This window comes from Dendropsophus ebraccatus, chromosome 9 (assembly GCF_027789765.1).
Source record: "Dendropsophus ebraccatus isolate aDenEbr1 chromosome 9, aDenEbr1.pat, whole genome shotgun sequence".
Classification (NCBI taxonomy): domain Eukaryota; kingdom Metazoa; phylum Chordata; class Amphibia; order Anura; family Hylidae; genus Dendropsophus; species Dendropsophus ebraccatus.
In genome coordinates this window covers 106,892,342-106,909,705 of record NC_091462.1, presented here as the reverse complement: position 1 = coordinate 106,909,705, position 17,364 = coordinate 106,892,342, and the positions used below count along the sequence as shown (strand labels likewise).

General features: G+C 45.1%; 1 protein-coding gene across 3 annotated transcripts; it reads right to left on the bottom strand.

The window, feature by feature from the left end:
* Positions 1 to 1,307: 1,307 nt before the first annotated feature.
* Positions 1,308 to 17,205, bottom strand: TOP3A (DNA topoisomerase III alpha). Of its 3 annotated transcripts, none has more exons than XM_069984223.1 (20): positions 16,825 to 17,205; positions 12,025 to 12,290; positions 10,544 to 10,603; positions 9,921 to 9,994; positions 9,272 to 9,347; positions 8,726 to 8,834; positions 8,491 to 8,634; positions 8,234 to 8,404; positions 7,854 to 7,954; positions 7,249 to 7,323; positions 6,829 to 6,911; positions 6,124 to 6,331; positions 5,807 to 5,992; positions 5,592 to 5,721; positions 5,400 to 5,513; positions 4,350 to 4,515; positions 4,123 to 4,266; positions 3,647 to 3,769; positions 2,450 to 3,147; positions 1,308 to 1,970 (listed from the first exon to the last, which is right to left on the bottom strand). In XM_069984223.1, the coding sequence occupies exons 2-20, from the start codon at positions 12,208 to 12,210 to the stop codon at positions 1,786 to 1,788; spliced, it is 3,033 nt and encodes a 1,010-aa protein (XP_069840324.1). In that variant the 5' UTR covers positions 12,211 to 12,290; positions 16,825 to 17,205; the 3' UTR covers positions 1,308 to 1,785. The 3 variants fall into 3 exon arrangements, with proteins under 3 accessions (XP_069840324.1, XP_069840327.1, XP_069840325.1); XM_069984226.1 differs by lacking the exon at positions 16,825 to 17,205 and adding an exon at positions 13,076 to 13,134; XM_069984224.1 differs by lacking the exon at positions 16,825 to 17,205 and adding an exon at positions 12,983 to 13,124.
* Positions 17,206 to 17,364: the final 159 nt, after the last annotated feature.

The window sequence follows — 17,364 nt, the reverse complement described above, 5'->3', positions numbered from 1 at the left end:
CCCCTGGAGGACCCGGCCTGTCCTGCATTGCACAGACAACCAACTAGTAAGAATAGACGCCCTGTAATGCTTCAATTCCCCTGTGGTGGCGCTGCAGGGAAGAGAAACACTTACTACCAAGCTTTGCCACAGATTACAGCTCATTACTCGGGGGTCACTGTGATCAACAAGATATCAAGAGACCCCTCTATCAAGTAGGGATTGCCCTAAGCTCTTCTGCAACACACAGTCAAAGCCTAGAGCCATAACAGGATGGTCAGGCTCAAGTCATATGACCGTCTGTTATCTGTTGTGATGGCTTTGCTTCCTTTAGGGGAACTCTCCCTTTAAGTTACCTAGTGCTAAACTTAAAGCAGGATGCAAGTCCCAATGATCGGCTGTAATCTGTGAAGACTCCTGGCAGCAAGTATTCAGTTTTCCTGCAGCGCCACCACAGTGGAAACAAGGTATTACACAGTTAATATCACTGTCTGTGCAATACAGGACATGCGGAGTCCTCCAGAGTGGGAGACGCTCTTTGGTGGCTACTCTCAGCTCATCTAAACTGTGGATCTCTTAACCCTCTCCAGGAGACATTTTAGGGGAGATTTATCAAACATGGTGTAAAGTGAAACTGGCTCAGTCGCCCCTAGCAACCAATCAGATTCCACCTTTCATTTTCCAAAGAGCCTGTGAGGAATGAAAGGAGGAATCTGATTGGTTGCTAGGGGCGACTGAGCCAGTTTCACTTCACACCATGTTTGATAATTCTCCCCTTTATTTCTACTTCTGGGGATTTGATAAGTAACAGGTAAGGACTGTGGCTGCTTCTCTTCTCTGCTGTACGTTTTGAGCCAATCTATATAAGTAGAGTACTGTCAGACAGTCTGGTTGTTAGGTAAGTGCATCCCTAGCAACCAGTCTGCGGTCAGTTATAAGACATCGCCCTGACTGATCAAAGAAGATCTGGCTGTACTTGGACTAGGCCTTATCCTATCACTTACCACCAGCCAATTGACTTTACAGGGGGGGGAATCTTTGAAATCAGCTGGTGTCAGAAAGTTATATAGATTGGTAAATTAATTCTATTTAAAAAAAACCTCCAGTCTTCCAGTACTTATCACTTGCTGTATGTCCTGCAGGAAGTGGTGTATTCTTTCTAGTCTCACACGGTGCTCTCTGCTGCCACAGCAGCAAATCCCTATAGAAAACATCTCCTGCTCTGGACAGTTCCTGACATGGACAGAGGTGGCAGCAGAGAGCACTGTGTCAGACTAGGGAGAATAAACCACTTCCTACAGGACATACAGCAGCTGATAAGTACTGGAACACTGGACATTTTTAAATAGAAGTAAATTACAAATCTATATAACTTTCTGACAAGTTGGTTTCAAATAAACAAAATATGCAAAGTACCCCTTTAAAGGAGCACTCCAAGCAAAATAGGTTCACCTCATATGCCTCATATGTGCAGACTGAAGGGGGAGGAGCATGACACATAAAGCAATTATAAAAATAAAGTTGGAGCATCCCCGACTGCATAAACTTTCTTTTTTAATACTTTAAGTCACATGTGTGATGTCAGGGCGGCCACTTTACCCTATATACACCCTTATTGCACATCAGCAGGAAACCTGATAAAGTCTATGGCAAACATATATGGAGCTGTAAAGCAGAAAACCTTAAAAGAGTAAAGTCCTGTAACCGATGAAACGTATAACCTCTATATACCAGAGAAGTACACAGGACAGAGGGGGCCGTCCATACTGTTCATGGAGGACATATAAAACAAACACAGGCCAGTCCTCATCTGTTCTGCGGACAGCTCGTCCTGTTGTGTCCGGGCTGGTGACATATACCACAAGTCCGCTGCTTTTTTGCTGTCGGCCCTCGGTCTGCGGAGTTATAGTCAGACCGCTTGCTCTTTGTGCCGGAACCTCGTTGCGCTGTGGAGCCTCCTCCGAATGTGCTGGGGAAGTTACTGGAGCCTCCTGGAATGGAGAGAAGGGTTAAAGGGATAATTCACCAAAAATTGTTTTCTTTCAAATCAACTGGTGCCAGAAAGTTCCAGAGATTGGTAATTTACTTATATTAAAACAATATTAAGTCTTCCAGTACTTATCAGCTGCTGTATGCCCTGCGGGAAGTGGTGTATTCTTTCCAGTTTGACACAGTGTTCTCTGCTGCCACCTCTGTCCATGTCAGGAACTGTCCAGAGCAGTAGAAAATCTTCATTTGAAAACCTCTCCTGCTGTCCAGACTTTTTTTTTTTTTTAAATACCATTTTCCGGAGAACATACAGCAGCTGATAAGTACTGGAAGATTTTTTAATAGAAGTCTCTGACACTTTCTGAGACCAGCTGATATGAAAGAAAATTATTATTTAAAGAAGACTATCTGGCTAAAAACTATATATATTTCCCCATTCAGCTCCTGTGGGGTGAACCATCTGCCCCCTCCTTTTCCTTACCTGGGGGAGCGTTCTCATCCGCCCACTGGAAGAACCCGCACTGCTGCTCTCGGGGTTTGGAACAGGTGTGAAACTGTCGGCCCTTGTTGGCCCCCTCCTTCTGCACCGTCCGAGTGACTGCCGGCTGGTTGCACATACAGGTGGCCTGACCCTCGGGGCCCATGTTGCCGCTTCCACCTCTAGATTCCCGCGCACTAGTGAACGAATTTGAGGGTCTCCCTCCGGAGATCTGCAAGGGTGGGCCGCTCCCTCCAGATCCATCCTCCTGATCCGCCCACAAGAAGAAGTTGCAGTTCCCTCCATTGCACTTATAGAACGGCCGCCCCTGGTTGGGCCCCTCCTTTCGCACCGTCAGTTGCACAGCGCTGACTCCGCAGTTGCAGACCACCTCGTTGTTCTCAGTGCTGGGGGCTCTGGATGCCGGGATGGCAGGAGTCACAAGTTTGGGATTCCTCTCCTTCTTGGCAGGCGGCTGGCGGGTCGGCCCGTCTCTTGAATTGCCCATACGGTTACTTGACTGGTTCGCCTGCAGATGGTTTCTCTCCCTTGGGCCGGACTGAGGGGCCGCTCTGTTGCCTCCCTGCAGGTATTTCAGGTCTAGGACTTCTCGAAGGGTTTCATCACAGCCACCAATGCACCCCACAAACTCCAGAGGCATCAAGGGGGGGACGCTGCCTCGCTTAAACTTAAACTTCAACCTATGGGAAAGAGGAGAAGGGTAAATATGTTGCCAAATCTAAGCTCCTGATGACAACAAACCCCAGCTATGGGAATCTGCCACCTCTTTATCATATTTAAAGGTCAAGGAGGCGTGGCCAAACAGCATGTACTTCCTGTGCTGCATGCCTGATGTACTGGGTTTGACTTCCAACACTAAGTCCTATATATCAAACAGTCAAGCCGGAAAAGGAGGAGGCAGACATGCTGTGATTAGGCCACGCCTTCTTGACACTTGAACTTTGAACATGATATAGAGCCGACATGTTCTCTTCAACGTTATGGTATGTTCACCCTGAGTAATATAGGCGGAATTCTCCACCACTGAATCCCGTCCACCCCTGTGTCTCCATGGCAGGGCTCACGCGCCTCCGCTTTCTATTCGCCCTCCACTCAATGAATTGACATCGCCTTGGATTCAAAAATCCATCCTGGACCTGTGGTATACAGGTGTATAATGTATATAAAGTGTCCACTCACTTGTGCACAGGGTGAGGTCTGCAGACGTCACACACGCTGTCATCCCGCGACACCTCCAGGACCGAGCTGGGGAACCAGACTGACGTTTTGCAACTTGGATATCCCAAGCATGAAAGGTAGAACCTAAATAGATGATGAGATGAGACGCGTTACATATCAGACAGAAGAAATTCTCCTTATGCAGCTGCAGATATGTGTATAGGATGCAATACAGACAGAAATTCTGGGTCCATCCGGTGTCTCTCTCCATGCCAGCTAGGTGGGAGGCTCCTCTTGGTCAGATGCATCACACTCTGAGCCAATCAGATGTCTTCTCATTCAAGCTCCGCCTCCCCTCTCACAGCCTAGCACAGGGGTAGGCAACCTTGGCTCTCCAGCTGTTGCAAAACTAAAACTCCCATCATGCCTGGATGATGTCATGATGGGATTTGTAGTTTTTGATACAAGAACGGGAACAATATATTTGCCTCTCCTACCCTCCATCCCTCTTGGTCTTCAGGACCATATCCCGGTTGCAGTGAGGACATTTCCGCACAGGTAGTGGTGTTTCTGCGTAGATCTCTTGAGGTTCCACATGCTGCGCGGCCTCCCCGAAATACTGAGACAGCGCCTCATCCAGCCTGGAGGAGGGAACACATCCCATATAAGTGACCTAGGCACTCCTCTCTGCTGCCAATAGAAAGGCCATCTGAGGATCACTCACTTGGTGGCTTTGGCTGCCGCTTCTATGAAGACCCGCTTGTATTTCTCGACCTGTTGTCTCAAGACGGTGAACTTGTCCTTCCGGCCTTCACAGATCAGCTTGAGGTCGGCCTCCAATTCAGCGCGAAGGTCTGGCTTGGACATCTCAAAGCCCATGGAATCATAGCCTGTAGAAAGCAACAGGGGGTGACTCAAATGCAGCACTACGGCTCGGCAGGATCATGGTGGTGGTATAAGGTTCTCTGACTCACATTGATCCACAGAAAAGACAACAGATGAAGAACATAGGAAAACAGTCAGTAAGGGAGGGAGGGAGGCAGCGCTAGATTAGGAAATGAAGTGGCTTGAACTGGTGGGATACATCTAGGAGGGTCTATGACCAGTAATAGGAGTCAGGTGTCAAGGAGGGGCTTAAAGGGGTATTCCGTCCAGGTAAAATACATGCTGACTTATCCCTCCTTCTGGGAACTAACAGTTCATTACATTAAAGCCAACACCTTTTCAGTTGCCTTTCCCCAGTTCTGAGCCACTGACAAGATGCAGAAAACTGTGTGCGAGCTGCTCTCTCCCCCTCCTCCCCCCTCCCTTCTGAGAATGCTGATGTAAACAGCTGCCTGGCCGGCTGTCTCTGCACTGTGATACCAGATGGGTTAATCACAGTGAGGTCACCAACAACGTGACCTCAGATTAACCTTCCCGGCATCACCAAGTGCAGAGAAAGCTGTCCGGGGACTTGTTTACATGAAGGGGGAGGGTAAGAAGGGGAGATGGAGAGAACAGCTCACACACAGATTTCTACGTCTTCAGCAGAAAGCAGCAACTGAGAACTGGGGGAAGGAGACTAAAAAGGTAATGACAAGTATGGAAGAAATTGTTAGTCTCCAGGAGGGGGGATGAGTCAACATGTATTTTACCTGAGCGGAATACCACTTTAAATCAGTAGGAAGGAGGTAGAACTGGTAGGAGAAGATCTTGTTGTTATTACTCATATACCACTAATCTTAGTATAAAATGAAGAGTAAGTCACTGAGCTCTCCAAGCTGTTCCTTACCTTCCACCAGCCCCATCCCCAGCTCTCCGGGAAGGAACCTCTGCTCCGGGGTGAGACCTACATACATGCGGGATTTGATGGTCTCAATGTGCTCAGCGTGAGTGGCATCCGTCCCTGTTATGAGGCGATGAGCCTGTTAGTGTCATCTATCTATTGCAGATACAGAATTCGTATTGATCTACAATAACCTACCTATGCCGTGTTTTTCCATCAGGGAGATGAGATCTGCTTCTGTTAGCAGCTGCGGCGGGCTGGTCTCTCCGTCCACCATCTCCACCGTTGTGGGCTGAAACCTGGCGCCCATCTCATAGACTGGGATCAACTAATAGAAGAGCAAAAGTACTGAGAGTGTGCTGGAAAAGAAAATGGGGGAGGTGGGATAACATTACAGATAACCCCTTCCTTACCTTAGTGTTCCACTTATCATACGGATAAACATCCAGATAGTTCCGGGCGATGATCATCAGTCCGTGAGCGAAAAACCTCTCAGCAGCAATGTCAATCTCCACAGTGGTCTCCTGACCCTGAGCATCCTGGGAGCAGCAGGCCAGGAAATGGCGCACAATGAACTCATAGAGGCGCTGCTCATTGCCCTGCGCGATCCAGAATTAGAGTTATATTCTTGTAGATAGATGATAGGGGGGGGGGGGGGGGGGGGGGGGGGGGGGGGGGGGGGGGGGGGGGTATCATGACCGATGCAATGTCTGCCCCACTACATGCTCACCTGCAGACTGTTGGTATACTTAGTGGGGTGAATGGGGGGATGGGCCTGATCCGTCTTGTTTCCATTTCTCGGAGTCGGCCCACCTCTCTCCAGGATCCGCTGAGCAAATCCCCCCCACTGGGGATCGTGTGTCTGCTGCTCAACCAGTGTGGTCAGGTTCAGATCCTTTGGGAAAATATTGGTTTCTGTGCGGGGGTAGCTGATAAAACTATGAGACAACAACACTCATTTTGTTTGTTTCTTTTGACTTGTCATGTGATCACATTTAGCCTAGATAATCTCAGGGATTACTAGGTGTTATACAGCAGACTACTTCTACATCATCTACAACAATCACTAGATAGACCTAGGAGAAGCACTTGGCTAAGCACTTCACTCCCTGACTCACTGCAGGTAACAGTCTCCATTGTAAGTCTATAGACTTATAGACCAGATAGAGAAGGCATCAAGCATTTCTCCTAAAGGTTACCATATGGTCCGCTACAGGACCGCAATACAATGTCTGCACTGCAGTACAGAAGCATGAAGAGGCAATTTGGACAGGAAAAGCAAAAAGGAAAATCTAAAGGCCCTACTATATAGGACGATTATCTGTCAAGATAGATATAGATAAATAGAAGGAAGATAGATAGATAGATAGATAGATAGATAGATAGATAGATAGATAGGAAATAAGAGACTACCGCTATCTATTCTCGCCATTACCCTTGGGTGTACAGTTTCTCTGCAATCTTCATTGTTTCTTTGGCTCCGATTCTTAGTTTTCGAGAAACCAGTTTTTCCATCTCCTGCACGGAAGTAAGAGGAAAGCGAGATGTGAACACAAAGCGTAGATGTCAGGAGTCATCCTTATGTCAGGCGTCACTTAAGGTGCAATGGCACCAGGTGAGCAGTAACTGCAATGTAGGGTACTTCATATTGCTGAAGATAAGGTCTGGACTATGGTAGCATAACTTTTGATTGATATATATATATATATATATATATATATATATATATATATATATATAGATATACACACATACACACACATATATATAAAAATATATTAAAGGTGACAGAGACCTAGCTCCCCCCTCTATATTTTTTTTATCTTGAAAACATCAGAGCTGTACAATCACGTACCACAGTGTCCAGAGCTACAGGCCTCCACTTGCTTTTAGGTTTACTCCCGACCTGGATAACTGTAGCTGTGGGATCCTAGAAGACAAAGCAAAGCTTTACATGAAGCCGTATTGGACCTTGTAGTTTCCATCTAATGCACTCGTCTCAAACTCAGGCCCTTTAGCTGTTATAAAACTACAACTCCCAGCATGCCTGGACAGCCAAAGCTAAAGCTTTGGCTGTCCATTCATGATGGGAATTGTAGTTTTGCAACAGTTGGAGGGCCTGAGTTTGACACCCCTGATCTAATGCAATGTGACTCTCTAGTAGTTGCAGATATGCAATCCATCATAACACAGACCTGACTAGACCAGCAGCCTCCAATCCGTGGCTCTCCAGCTATCCCAAAACTACAACTCCTTTAATGCCCAATGAAAATTGCAATTTTGCAACAGGCAGAAAGCCGCAGGTTGGCACCACTGCAGGTCCATGATAGATGATTTCCGCCCATGCCCAGAATAAAGGGCTGCAGGATTTGCCAATGAGACAATGAAATGGATAGTGTGTGCCCTGTCTACCACATACAGGCTCTGGATCAGCATCCAGTACATCCAAGTACACCATACCTCCATACAGATCTGGTAGAGCACCAGGCAGGCCGTGTGGTTAAAGAGACGGTTCCTCTTCCAGTTGAACTCCACGGTTCCATCTTCATGGTCATGAGTCACTAAACGCAAACATCATGTAAGTGTATAGTAATAAAATAAGGTATAAACCAGGGGTAGGGAACCTTGGCTTTCCAGCTGTTGCAAAACTACAACTCCCATCATGCATGAACATAATAAGAGTTGTAGTTTTGCAACCGCTGGAGAGCCAAGGTTCCCTACCCCTGGTTTATACCCTACCCCTGGTTTATACGACGCAACAAGTCACAACATGGATGCATGACAATACACAGCACTAAGAAACATGGCTGCAGATGCACACAGTCACTATCACCACCTACCTTTGATTTTATAGAAGGTCTCAGGCACAAAGGCCTGGATGGCTTTGAATCTCTCTACTACAAACCCCAACGTGGGGAACTGACAGCTGCCATAGCTGATGAGCTGACTGGATAAGACGGAGGGAAAGATCTTCTGGAGGCGGAGAGTCTGGAAGCGTGTGAAGGCGGCCCCTAGGAGAGAGAAACAGTTACTTAATAGAATTCTACCACCACAGGTCACTATGCTGAGGTGGTGATCTCTATAGCTCAGCACGCACCTATTCGCAGGTCCAGCTCCGAGCGCACATCCACAGCGTCACTGACATTCTGGTCGGGTTGGGCGAGGTTCTCGCAGGCCGCTCGAATGGATCGGGGGGTGATTTCAGAGAAGCGGGCTCTAAACACCTGCAGATTAGGCTTCACTGCCAGACAGCAGGATAAAGTCACAATGGGGTTAATGCTGCAGCCGATCCTCACAGAGCATAGTAAGGACAGTATATAGACACACAATACCTGCTTTACAGACATCGATAACCTCAAAGCCAATGTTCTCCCCTTCTCGATCACAATCCGTCCATATGATGAGCGCCTGGCACTGCCGCACCTCCCGCTCCAGGGTTTTCTGCAATCATAGAAGCAGTGACATACGCTGACCAATGTTTCTCTATGGGAATGGTCACAAGTGTGGTTCCTGCACATTACACATTAGAGGAGGATCTTCTGCATTCCTGATATCAGGGATAGAGATGAGTAGAACTCGAGCATGTCCGATTGTTCGGCATTTGATTACCGGTGGCTGAAGAAGTTGGATGCAGCCCTATGGAATCCAGGATATGGCCTATTGCTGTATCCATGTTTTCCTGCACTCCCTAGGGCTGCATCCAACTTCTTCAGCCATCAGTAATCAAATGCCGAGCATTCAGATTCCAGCATTCTCCAGTTGCGTCATCTCTAATCAGGGAATTGTGTTATCACTTGGGGACATGCCTCCTCCGCACTGAGAGCACGCTCACGTCTAATATCTGATGGGGTGCAGCTGTGACACAACACAGGATTTACCTTAATGTTCAGAAAATCATCAGGACAAAACTTCTGAACTTCTGCATCAAAGAGGGACACGGGGTTACAGCTGTGCCTGCAATACAACATGGTGATGAGTTACTTATAGAAACCAAAGCGAGTGTGCTGTATACTGCTATATACCCATCAGCCTGATGACTAAAACCATTTAGAGGGGGAGGGAATAACATGGATTATCACAAAGCTCAATGATGTGAGTGGGGGGGTGAAGGCCAGACTACCTAGTCTCATCCCACAGAAGAGCAGCTGCTAAGTAAACTGATGAAAAAGTTCCTGCTGACTATGACACAGGACGTGCATTGGTCCACAGACAGGTCAGAGTCCCCATGCTGATCCCTGTCCATCACCGAAAGGGTCTACAATGGGCCTCAGAACTGGATCATGGAGTAAGGCACCTGATCTGATGGGCCACGTCTTCTATCATGTGGAGTGTGGTTGCGTGTGCATCACTTACCTGCAGAACAGATGGTGGAGGCAGTGTCACAGGCAATGTTCTGTTGTCATGGCATTGTGTGGATGTTACCGTGTTACATCATGGCAGTGGGACCCCATAATCCCAGCGGATACTGCCCTGGGGGCCACACTGCAGACATTGTTATCTAATGGAAACATGCAGAGATATACTAACCAGGACTTCAGGTGACCCTGGAAATCCAGCGCTAACAGATGTCCCGACACTGACGTCATCACAACGGAGACGTCCTGCGGGAGCAAAACAGAAACATTCATTATAATCACATATAGACTTATATACCACAACCCAACAACAAAACCCAAATAACTAGAATGTGTCCCACAAAATGGAGATCTGGATTAGCAGCGTATTTACGAATGGTTATGGTGTGGCTGTCATAATAAATTTTTTTAAAAGTTTTCACCCATTACAGGCACATGTCAAAGGTTTTGATGGGTGACCCTGGCGTTCAGGAGAAAGAGCTGGGAGAAGCCCATGACTCCCAAACTCATAGTGATCTCCATCCAGGCAGCTCCATTATAAGTCTATGGGGCCACCTGGATGGAGATGATTGGCTGCGGAGCGTTCATTTTCCTGATCAGCTGTGGTCTTAGCAGGACCCTCACCAAGCTAAGATTCTGACATGTCCCTGCGACATTACAGAAGTCCTTTTTATTACAACAGGTACCCTTTAACCATTAGTATGGTAAATACATTACTCATCCCAATCTCTGCTGGCTGTCAATGAATGGGAACATCCCTACTCTATTCCCCTCTATCACATTCGCATCACTTACCCTTCCAAACAGATGATACTCATACTCGTAGATCTTATTAAACTTGGAAAATCCTTCTCTCTATAAATACAGAATAATAAAAAAAATCAAGATGGACTTAAAATACACAAATCATATCTACTTCTGGGAAAGCTGAGTGACAGCCACTGCAGGCGCCATTACAGCACCGTCCTTGATGTCTGCATCTCCAAGCAAATCCGTCTAGGTGGCCAAATAGAGAAAGGATCTATCAGATGTGACAATAAGGAAAGCTGGGTGATATGACTGTAGGCCATGTTGGTGGTCACCCAGCTTTTCCATGTGTAGATTTAAGATATAGGCTGTAAATATAGATGCTATAGATGCAGCTATATACACTGTATATGTAGATATACGCTATAGATGTAGATATATAAGCTAAAGATGTAGGTATATAAGCTATAGATGTAGGTAAATAAGCTATAGATGTAGATATATAAGCTATAGATGAAGATATATAAGCTATAGATGAAGATATATAAGCTATAGATGAAGATATACAAGCTATAGATGAAGATATATAAGCTATAGATGAAGATATATAAGCTATAGATGTAAGTATATAAGCTATAGATGAAGATATATAAGCTATAGATGAAGGTATATAAGCTATAGATGAAGGTATATAAGCTATAGATGTAGATATATAAGCTATAGATGTAGGTATATAATCTATAGATGAAGGTATATAAGCTATAGATGTAGATATAAATGCTATAGATGTAGATATATAAGCTATAGATGTAGATATATAAGCTATAGATGAAGGTATATAAGCTATAGATGTAGATATATAAGCTATAGATGTAGGTAAATAAGCTATAGATGTAGATATATAAGCTATAGATGAAGATATATAAGCTATAGATGAAGGTATATAAGCTATAGATGAAGGTATATAAGCTATAGATGTAGATATAAATGCTATAGATGTAGATATATAAGCTATAGATGAAGATATATAAGCTATAGATGTAGATATATAAGCTATAGATGTAGGTATATAAGCTATAGATGTAGGTATATAAGCTATAGATGTAGATATATAAGCTATAGATGTAGGTATATAAGCTATAGATGAAGGTATATAAGCTATAGATGAAGATATATAAGCTATAGATGAAGATATATAAGCTATAGATGTAGATATATAAGCTATAGATGTAGGTATAAATGCTATAGATGTAGGTATATAAGCTATAGATGTAGGTATATAAGCTATAGATGTAGGTATATAAGCTATAGATGTAGATATAAATGCTATAGATGTAGGTATATAAGCTATAGATGTAGATATAGATGCTATAGATGTAGATATATGCTATAGATGTAGGTAAATAAGCTATAGATGTAGGTATATAAGCTATAGATGAAGGTATATAAGCTATAGATGAAGGTATATAAGCTATAGATGTAGATATATAAGCTATAGATGTACGCTATAGGGCCAGGCAGGCTCTCACCCTCCTCATCCTCCCGTTAGACATGATATCTGCGATCCCCTTGGCGGCGTCATTCTTCTCGGCCACACACAGGACCTTCTGTACTGGGATCCTCAGAGACATACTGGCATAGCTCTGGGAACAGGAGCGGACGGCGAGATGTGTCAGGCTACGGCTGAATATAAGAAGACTTCTCTGCAAGATCATAACGGGAGAGGACGGAAGGTGCCGGGGCCGGAGGTGGTCATGGCTGAGCTCTACGGAAAGCCAGTGGGGTCAAATCATCCCTGTAAAAGAAACAAGCACAGGCAGTTTATAGCCAGTCATATCTGTGATCACAAGTCCAATCTGATTCAAGTGACTCATTCCTACCCGCTCGCTATCAGTGATATAACCAGATCTGTTTACATTCTGAAGCAAACAAAAAAAATAAAAAATCTATCAATTTCAAGGTTTTTTTCCTCCAATCTCAGCCATTGCAGCAGGAGCCTGGCTGTGTAACACTGGAGACTGGGTGGGAACAATGTCATAGTCAGGACGTAACAGCGCCCCGGGCTCTGGATGTTAATTACAGTGCAGTGTATTATAGTTTCTTCCTTCAAAATAAAAACCAGTGCCACATCCGTCATCAGGTTGTGTGAGGTATTACAACTCAGCTCTATTCACTTGACTGCAATTAGACTGTGATACCGCACCCAGACTGAGAAGAAAGGTGGCGCTGTTTCTGCAGGAAAGCAGTTTTTGGTTTTCCTTCCCCTTTAATTGTTATATAATTAGAGGGGAACCTTGTAGATACAACTGTAGCAAAGTCTCAGCAGTGAGAGGTACAAGTGAATGGTGACAGACAGAACACTACAACTCCCAGCATGCCCTGACAACCCAATGTCATGCTGGGAGTAGTAGTTTGGCTACAACCACCCACATCCCCACTATAAGCAGTGTAGTGTATAATATACAAGACAAGTCAGAAGTAACTCACAGTCCCGCAGTGACAGCTATATGAGTGCTCCTCTGACGTCACAGCTGTTATTACACTTATCCATAGAGCGATCACAATCTCTATGATAATTACACTTCATGCGGTTTCCCGCGCTGATGCTCCTTGCGGCTGTACGATGACCCTCCTCCCTCCTTACTGAGCTATGTAAAGCAAAATTAGAACTACGTACCAGACATTCAGAGGAACAGGCTGCTACCTTCCTAATTAAGCTGGAGAAGAAAACTATCGCCACACAAATGGAAGTAAAAGAAAAGAAAATGGATAAATTTCTACGTGATAAAATTGACTTTGATGTGGGAAGGGTCTTTGATTGGAACAGCAAAAAGCAAAAGCGGAAAAATGTAAAACCCAAAAAACGCAGTGGCGACTATTGGACTACCGATTCTGATTCAAGTGTCCCGGATGAGTCATCAGGGAGTCATCTGCAACAAGGTGCACGTCCTAAATCGGGACAACCGGTCCCTTTAGGAAACACACCAGAAGGAGTCGCAGGAAAAAGACCCCCACGCTGGCATCAAGGCCAGAAACGGAAACAAGTCACTTGGACTCATTAAATATTACGGGTACGAACTGTCATTCTAATGTGATTAACCTGACTAACACTGTTCTGTCTGCAGATTGTTTATCTGTTTTAGCTAAAGGGCTGAATTTCTGTGTGGCGGAAAACTTTAATGTGAACCAGTTTGAAATTGACTTGTTTAAGGGAATTAGGAAAATTAATCTCTGTAAGTTCTTCTCTAAAAAATCTAACTTTTATGTTAATAGACAGTTAGGTGAGATTCCTGCGACAATTGGACCCCTTGGTTTTAGTGTCACTATGGACATCACTGATGATGTTGCCAGAGGGGCCCAGTTGCTCATGGAGCTCACAGACGAGTCTATTGCTAACCCCGACTCTGTTTTGGAGGTGGGTGATTTCACGGGAGGGAATAAGTCAAAATTTTGTCCCCCTATTACACCAGGTGGCTCGTTGGACCTTTTTGCCACTTTGGTCCGAAATGATGTTAAAGCGCTGCTTTACCCGCCATGTACTGATAATCTCTCGGTAGGTGAGAGGCGAGCCCTGTCCTGGCTCTCCTCTCACCCCGAGTTGATTGTGAGAAAGGCGGATAAAGGTGGTAACACCGTGGTCTTAAGCCGCTCGTATTACCAAGAGGAGGCGATGCGCCTGTTAGGTGATAGATTAGTTTATCTACCACTGAAAGAAGATCCCACCGTGAAATATTCAAACCAGCTTCAGTCCTTTCTTAGGAAATCGGTGGAATCAGGGGTCATCTCTAAAAAATGTGCTGAGAGATTGTTCTATACCCATCCTCGTAAGCCATCTTGGTATTTCTTGCCCAAAATCCACAAGTCACCGAGTCGACCCCCTGGTCGCCCCATTGTGGCGGGGATCGGCTCGGCGACTGAAGGATTGTCCAAATATGTTGACTGGTTATTGCGCCCCATGTTGCAGGATATTCCCGCTTACCTGAAAGACACAGGCGATGTTTTGCAGACTTTACAGGACATTACTTGGCAAGAGGGTTATAGCCTTGTCTCCGTGGACGTCGAGAGCCTGTACACCCGCATCCCTCAGGATGCGGGTGTGCAGGCTGTCTGCGAGGTCCTCGCCGGCATTGGAAAACCTGCTCCATATGTCGATTTTGTAGGTGAGGCTTTGGATTTTATCCTTTCTCACAACGCCTTTAAATTTCAGGAAGGTTGGTTTAAGCAATCGTCAGGCGTTGCCATGGGGACCCCAGTTGCATGTTCCTTGGCCAATATCTTTTTGGCCGTATTTGAGAAGAGGTATATCTTCTCACTGACCAATGAATTTATTAAATATGTCGTCACATATAAACGCTTCATGGACGACATATTTATCATTTGGTCAGGGTCTAAGGAACAGTTCTCTAGCTTTGTGGATTACTTGAATAAAGATGCAAAAATGAATATGGCGTTCACATCAGTATATGGAGGTGACACTCTAGATTTCCTAGATGTGAGAGTTGAAGTATTGGATGGCCAACTTACCACTTCAGGTTTTCGAAAACCTACTGCCTCCAATGCTTTATTGCACTTTGACAGTTTTCACCCCTTCCATGTTAAGAGGGCTATTCCTTATGGGCAGTTCCTGCGGCTTCGATGCCTTAATAGTACTGATGAAGGTTTCCAGGCACAGGCCCAGGAACTGTCCATTAGGTTAGAAGAAAGAGGTTACCCCCACCAAATTATAAGTGAAGCAAAACAAAGAGCTTGGAGTCAGCCCAGAGAACAGGTAGTTAAATATAGAAAGAAAAAAAGAGGAGATATGAGATTTGTTTTCTCCTTTAGATACACAGAGATGAATCAGGTAATCCAAAATGCTATCAGGAAACACTGGCATCTGATAGAAGGTGACGAAGAGGTCAGGGATATCGCCACTAGACAGCCTATTTTTTCATATAGACGCACACGAACTATCAGAGACTCACTCAACACACCTAAAATAAATAGTGTTACCAATACGAGAATGGTTAACTGGTTAGAAGATCGTGGTCCTAGAGGTAACCATAGATGTGGGTATTGTTCTTTTTGTAGCCATATGCGGGAGGGCAGCGAGGTGACCGTAGGCGGCACAAGATGGGAAGTTAGACAGCTGGTGACATGTAGGTCTAATTTTGTTGTCTATGCCATCTTGTGCCCCTGTGGTCACTTCTACATAGGAAAGACCATCAGACAATTGTTTGTTAGATTTAGGGAACACTGTAACTCTATAAGGACAGGAGTGGGTTGTACACGCCTAATTGATCACATAAATAGTAAACATAATGGTGACAAAAATGTCCTTAAATTCCTAGGTCTGGAAATAGTTAAACCATTCAGGAATGGAGGAGATCGCCATCAGCGGCTGCTGAAACGAGAATCCTGGTGGATCATGAAAACAGGAGCCTTAGGGGCCCTGGGTTTAAACGATAAAAATGATATGAGTGTTTTCATATAATTGCAAGTTCATCGTTGTTGTGTTGTATGTTATGGTTTTAACTGTATGTTTCCTTTATGTATGCACTTTGTTAGTGTGTTCCTGCGGTCTTTTTGTATCGTTACATATGGAGTTAATATGGTAACTATAGCAACGGCTTAAGCACACGCATAAAGCTGCGCCTGCTGTATGACGTAGATTATGTGAGCCAGTTGAAGCGCGCAAGCACGAAACGTCGTTGCTCTTATCTGTGGAACGCACCGCTTGTTTGTATATCGCTCTGTCCCTGAAATAAAGCATCTGATTTTCGCTCTACCCTGGTGAGTTGCCGTGGTATCTCTTCTTGTCTTCAGATATACATGGACTCTGGTCTTTCACAACGAGCACCACCTGAGCGGCTTTGTGCTATATGGAACGCTGGACTGTTGGAGTGTGTTGAGTGTCGTAGTGCCTGCCTTTCTCCTTCTACTCGTGTGTTGTATTATAGTTTCTTCCTTCAAAATAAAAACCAGTGCCACATCCGTCATCAGGTTGTGTGAGGTATTACAACTCAGCTCTATTCACTTGACTGCAATTAGACTGTGATACCGCACCCAGACTGAGAAGAAAGGTGGCGCTGTTTCTGCAGGAAAGCAGTTTTTGGTTTTCCTTCCCCTTTAATTGTTATATAATTAGAGGGGAACCTTGTAGACACAACTGTAGCAAAGTCTCAGCAGTGAGAAGTACAAGTGAATGGTGACAGACAGAACACTACAACTCCCAGCATGCCCTGACAGCCCAATGTCATGCTGGGAGTAGTAGTTTGGCTACAACCACCAACATCCCCACTATAAGCAGTGTAGTGTATAATATACAAGACAAGTCAGAAGTAACTCACAGTCCCGCAGTGACGGCTATATCAGTGCTCCTCTGACGTCACAGCTGTTATTACACTTATCCATAGAGCGATCACAATCTCTATGATAATTACACTTCATGCGGTTTCCCGCGCTGATGCTCCTTGCGGCTGTACGATGACCCTCCTCTCTCTCCGTACAGCGTACACATCACGTGACCAGGTGGAGACTACAATTCCCAGCATGCGTTATTTTCCGCCTTAATTCTACGTTTATTTCGGTTCTTTTTTACAATATTAGTCCACCACTCCAGAAAGTCCGATAACCTGTAATCTAAAGAGACGCGATTACCCTAAGCATACCCTATTTCTGACCCTCTTTTCCACTCGTACTAATCAATAACAAAAACCACGTGACCTATTCTGCTTGGGACACGTCTCAATTCAGTCACGTGACCTGTTATCGTCCCAGCCACTAATTCTGACCCTCTTCACCACCCGTACAAATCACAGCCCGTTCCACTTATCACGTGAGCTCAAATCCACCAATCCAATTATAGACAGCCCCCTTACTGCACGCGT

Bases quoted from the DNA above. Each gene is read 5' to 3' on its own strand.
- TOP3A (XM_069984223.1), bottom strand. From the start codon at position 12,210: ATGATCTTGCAGAGAAGTCTTCTTATATTCAGCCGTAGCCTGACACAT. The intron at 10,604-12,024 runs GTGAGAGCCTGC...CTGTATTTATAG, and splicing joins CTAACGGGAGGATGAGGAGG to AGAGAAGGATTTTCCAAGTT. The intron at 8,405-8,490 runs GTGCGTGCTGAG...TCTCTCTCCTAG, and splicing joins GGAGCTGGACCTGCGAATAG to GGGCCGCCTTCACACGCTTC.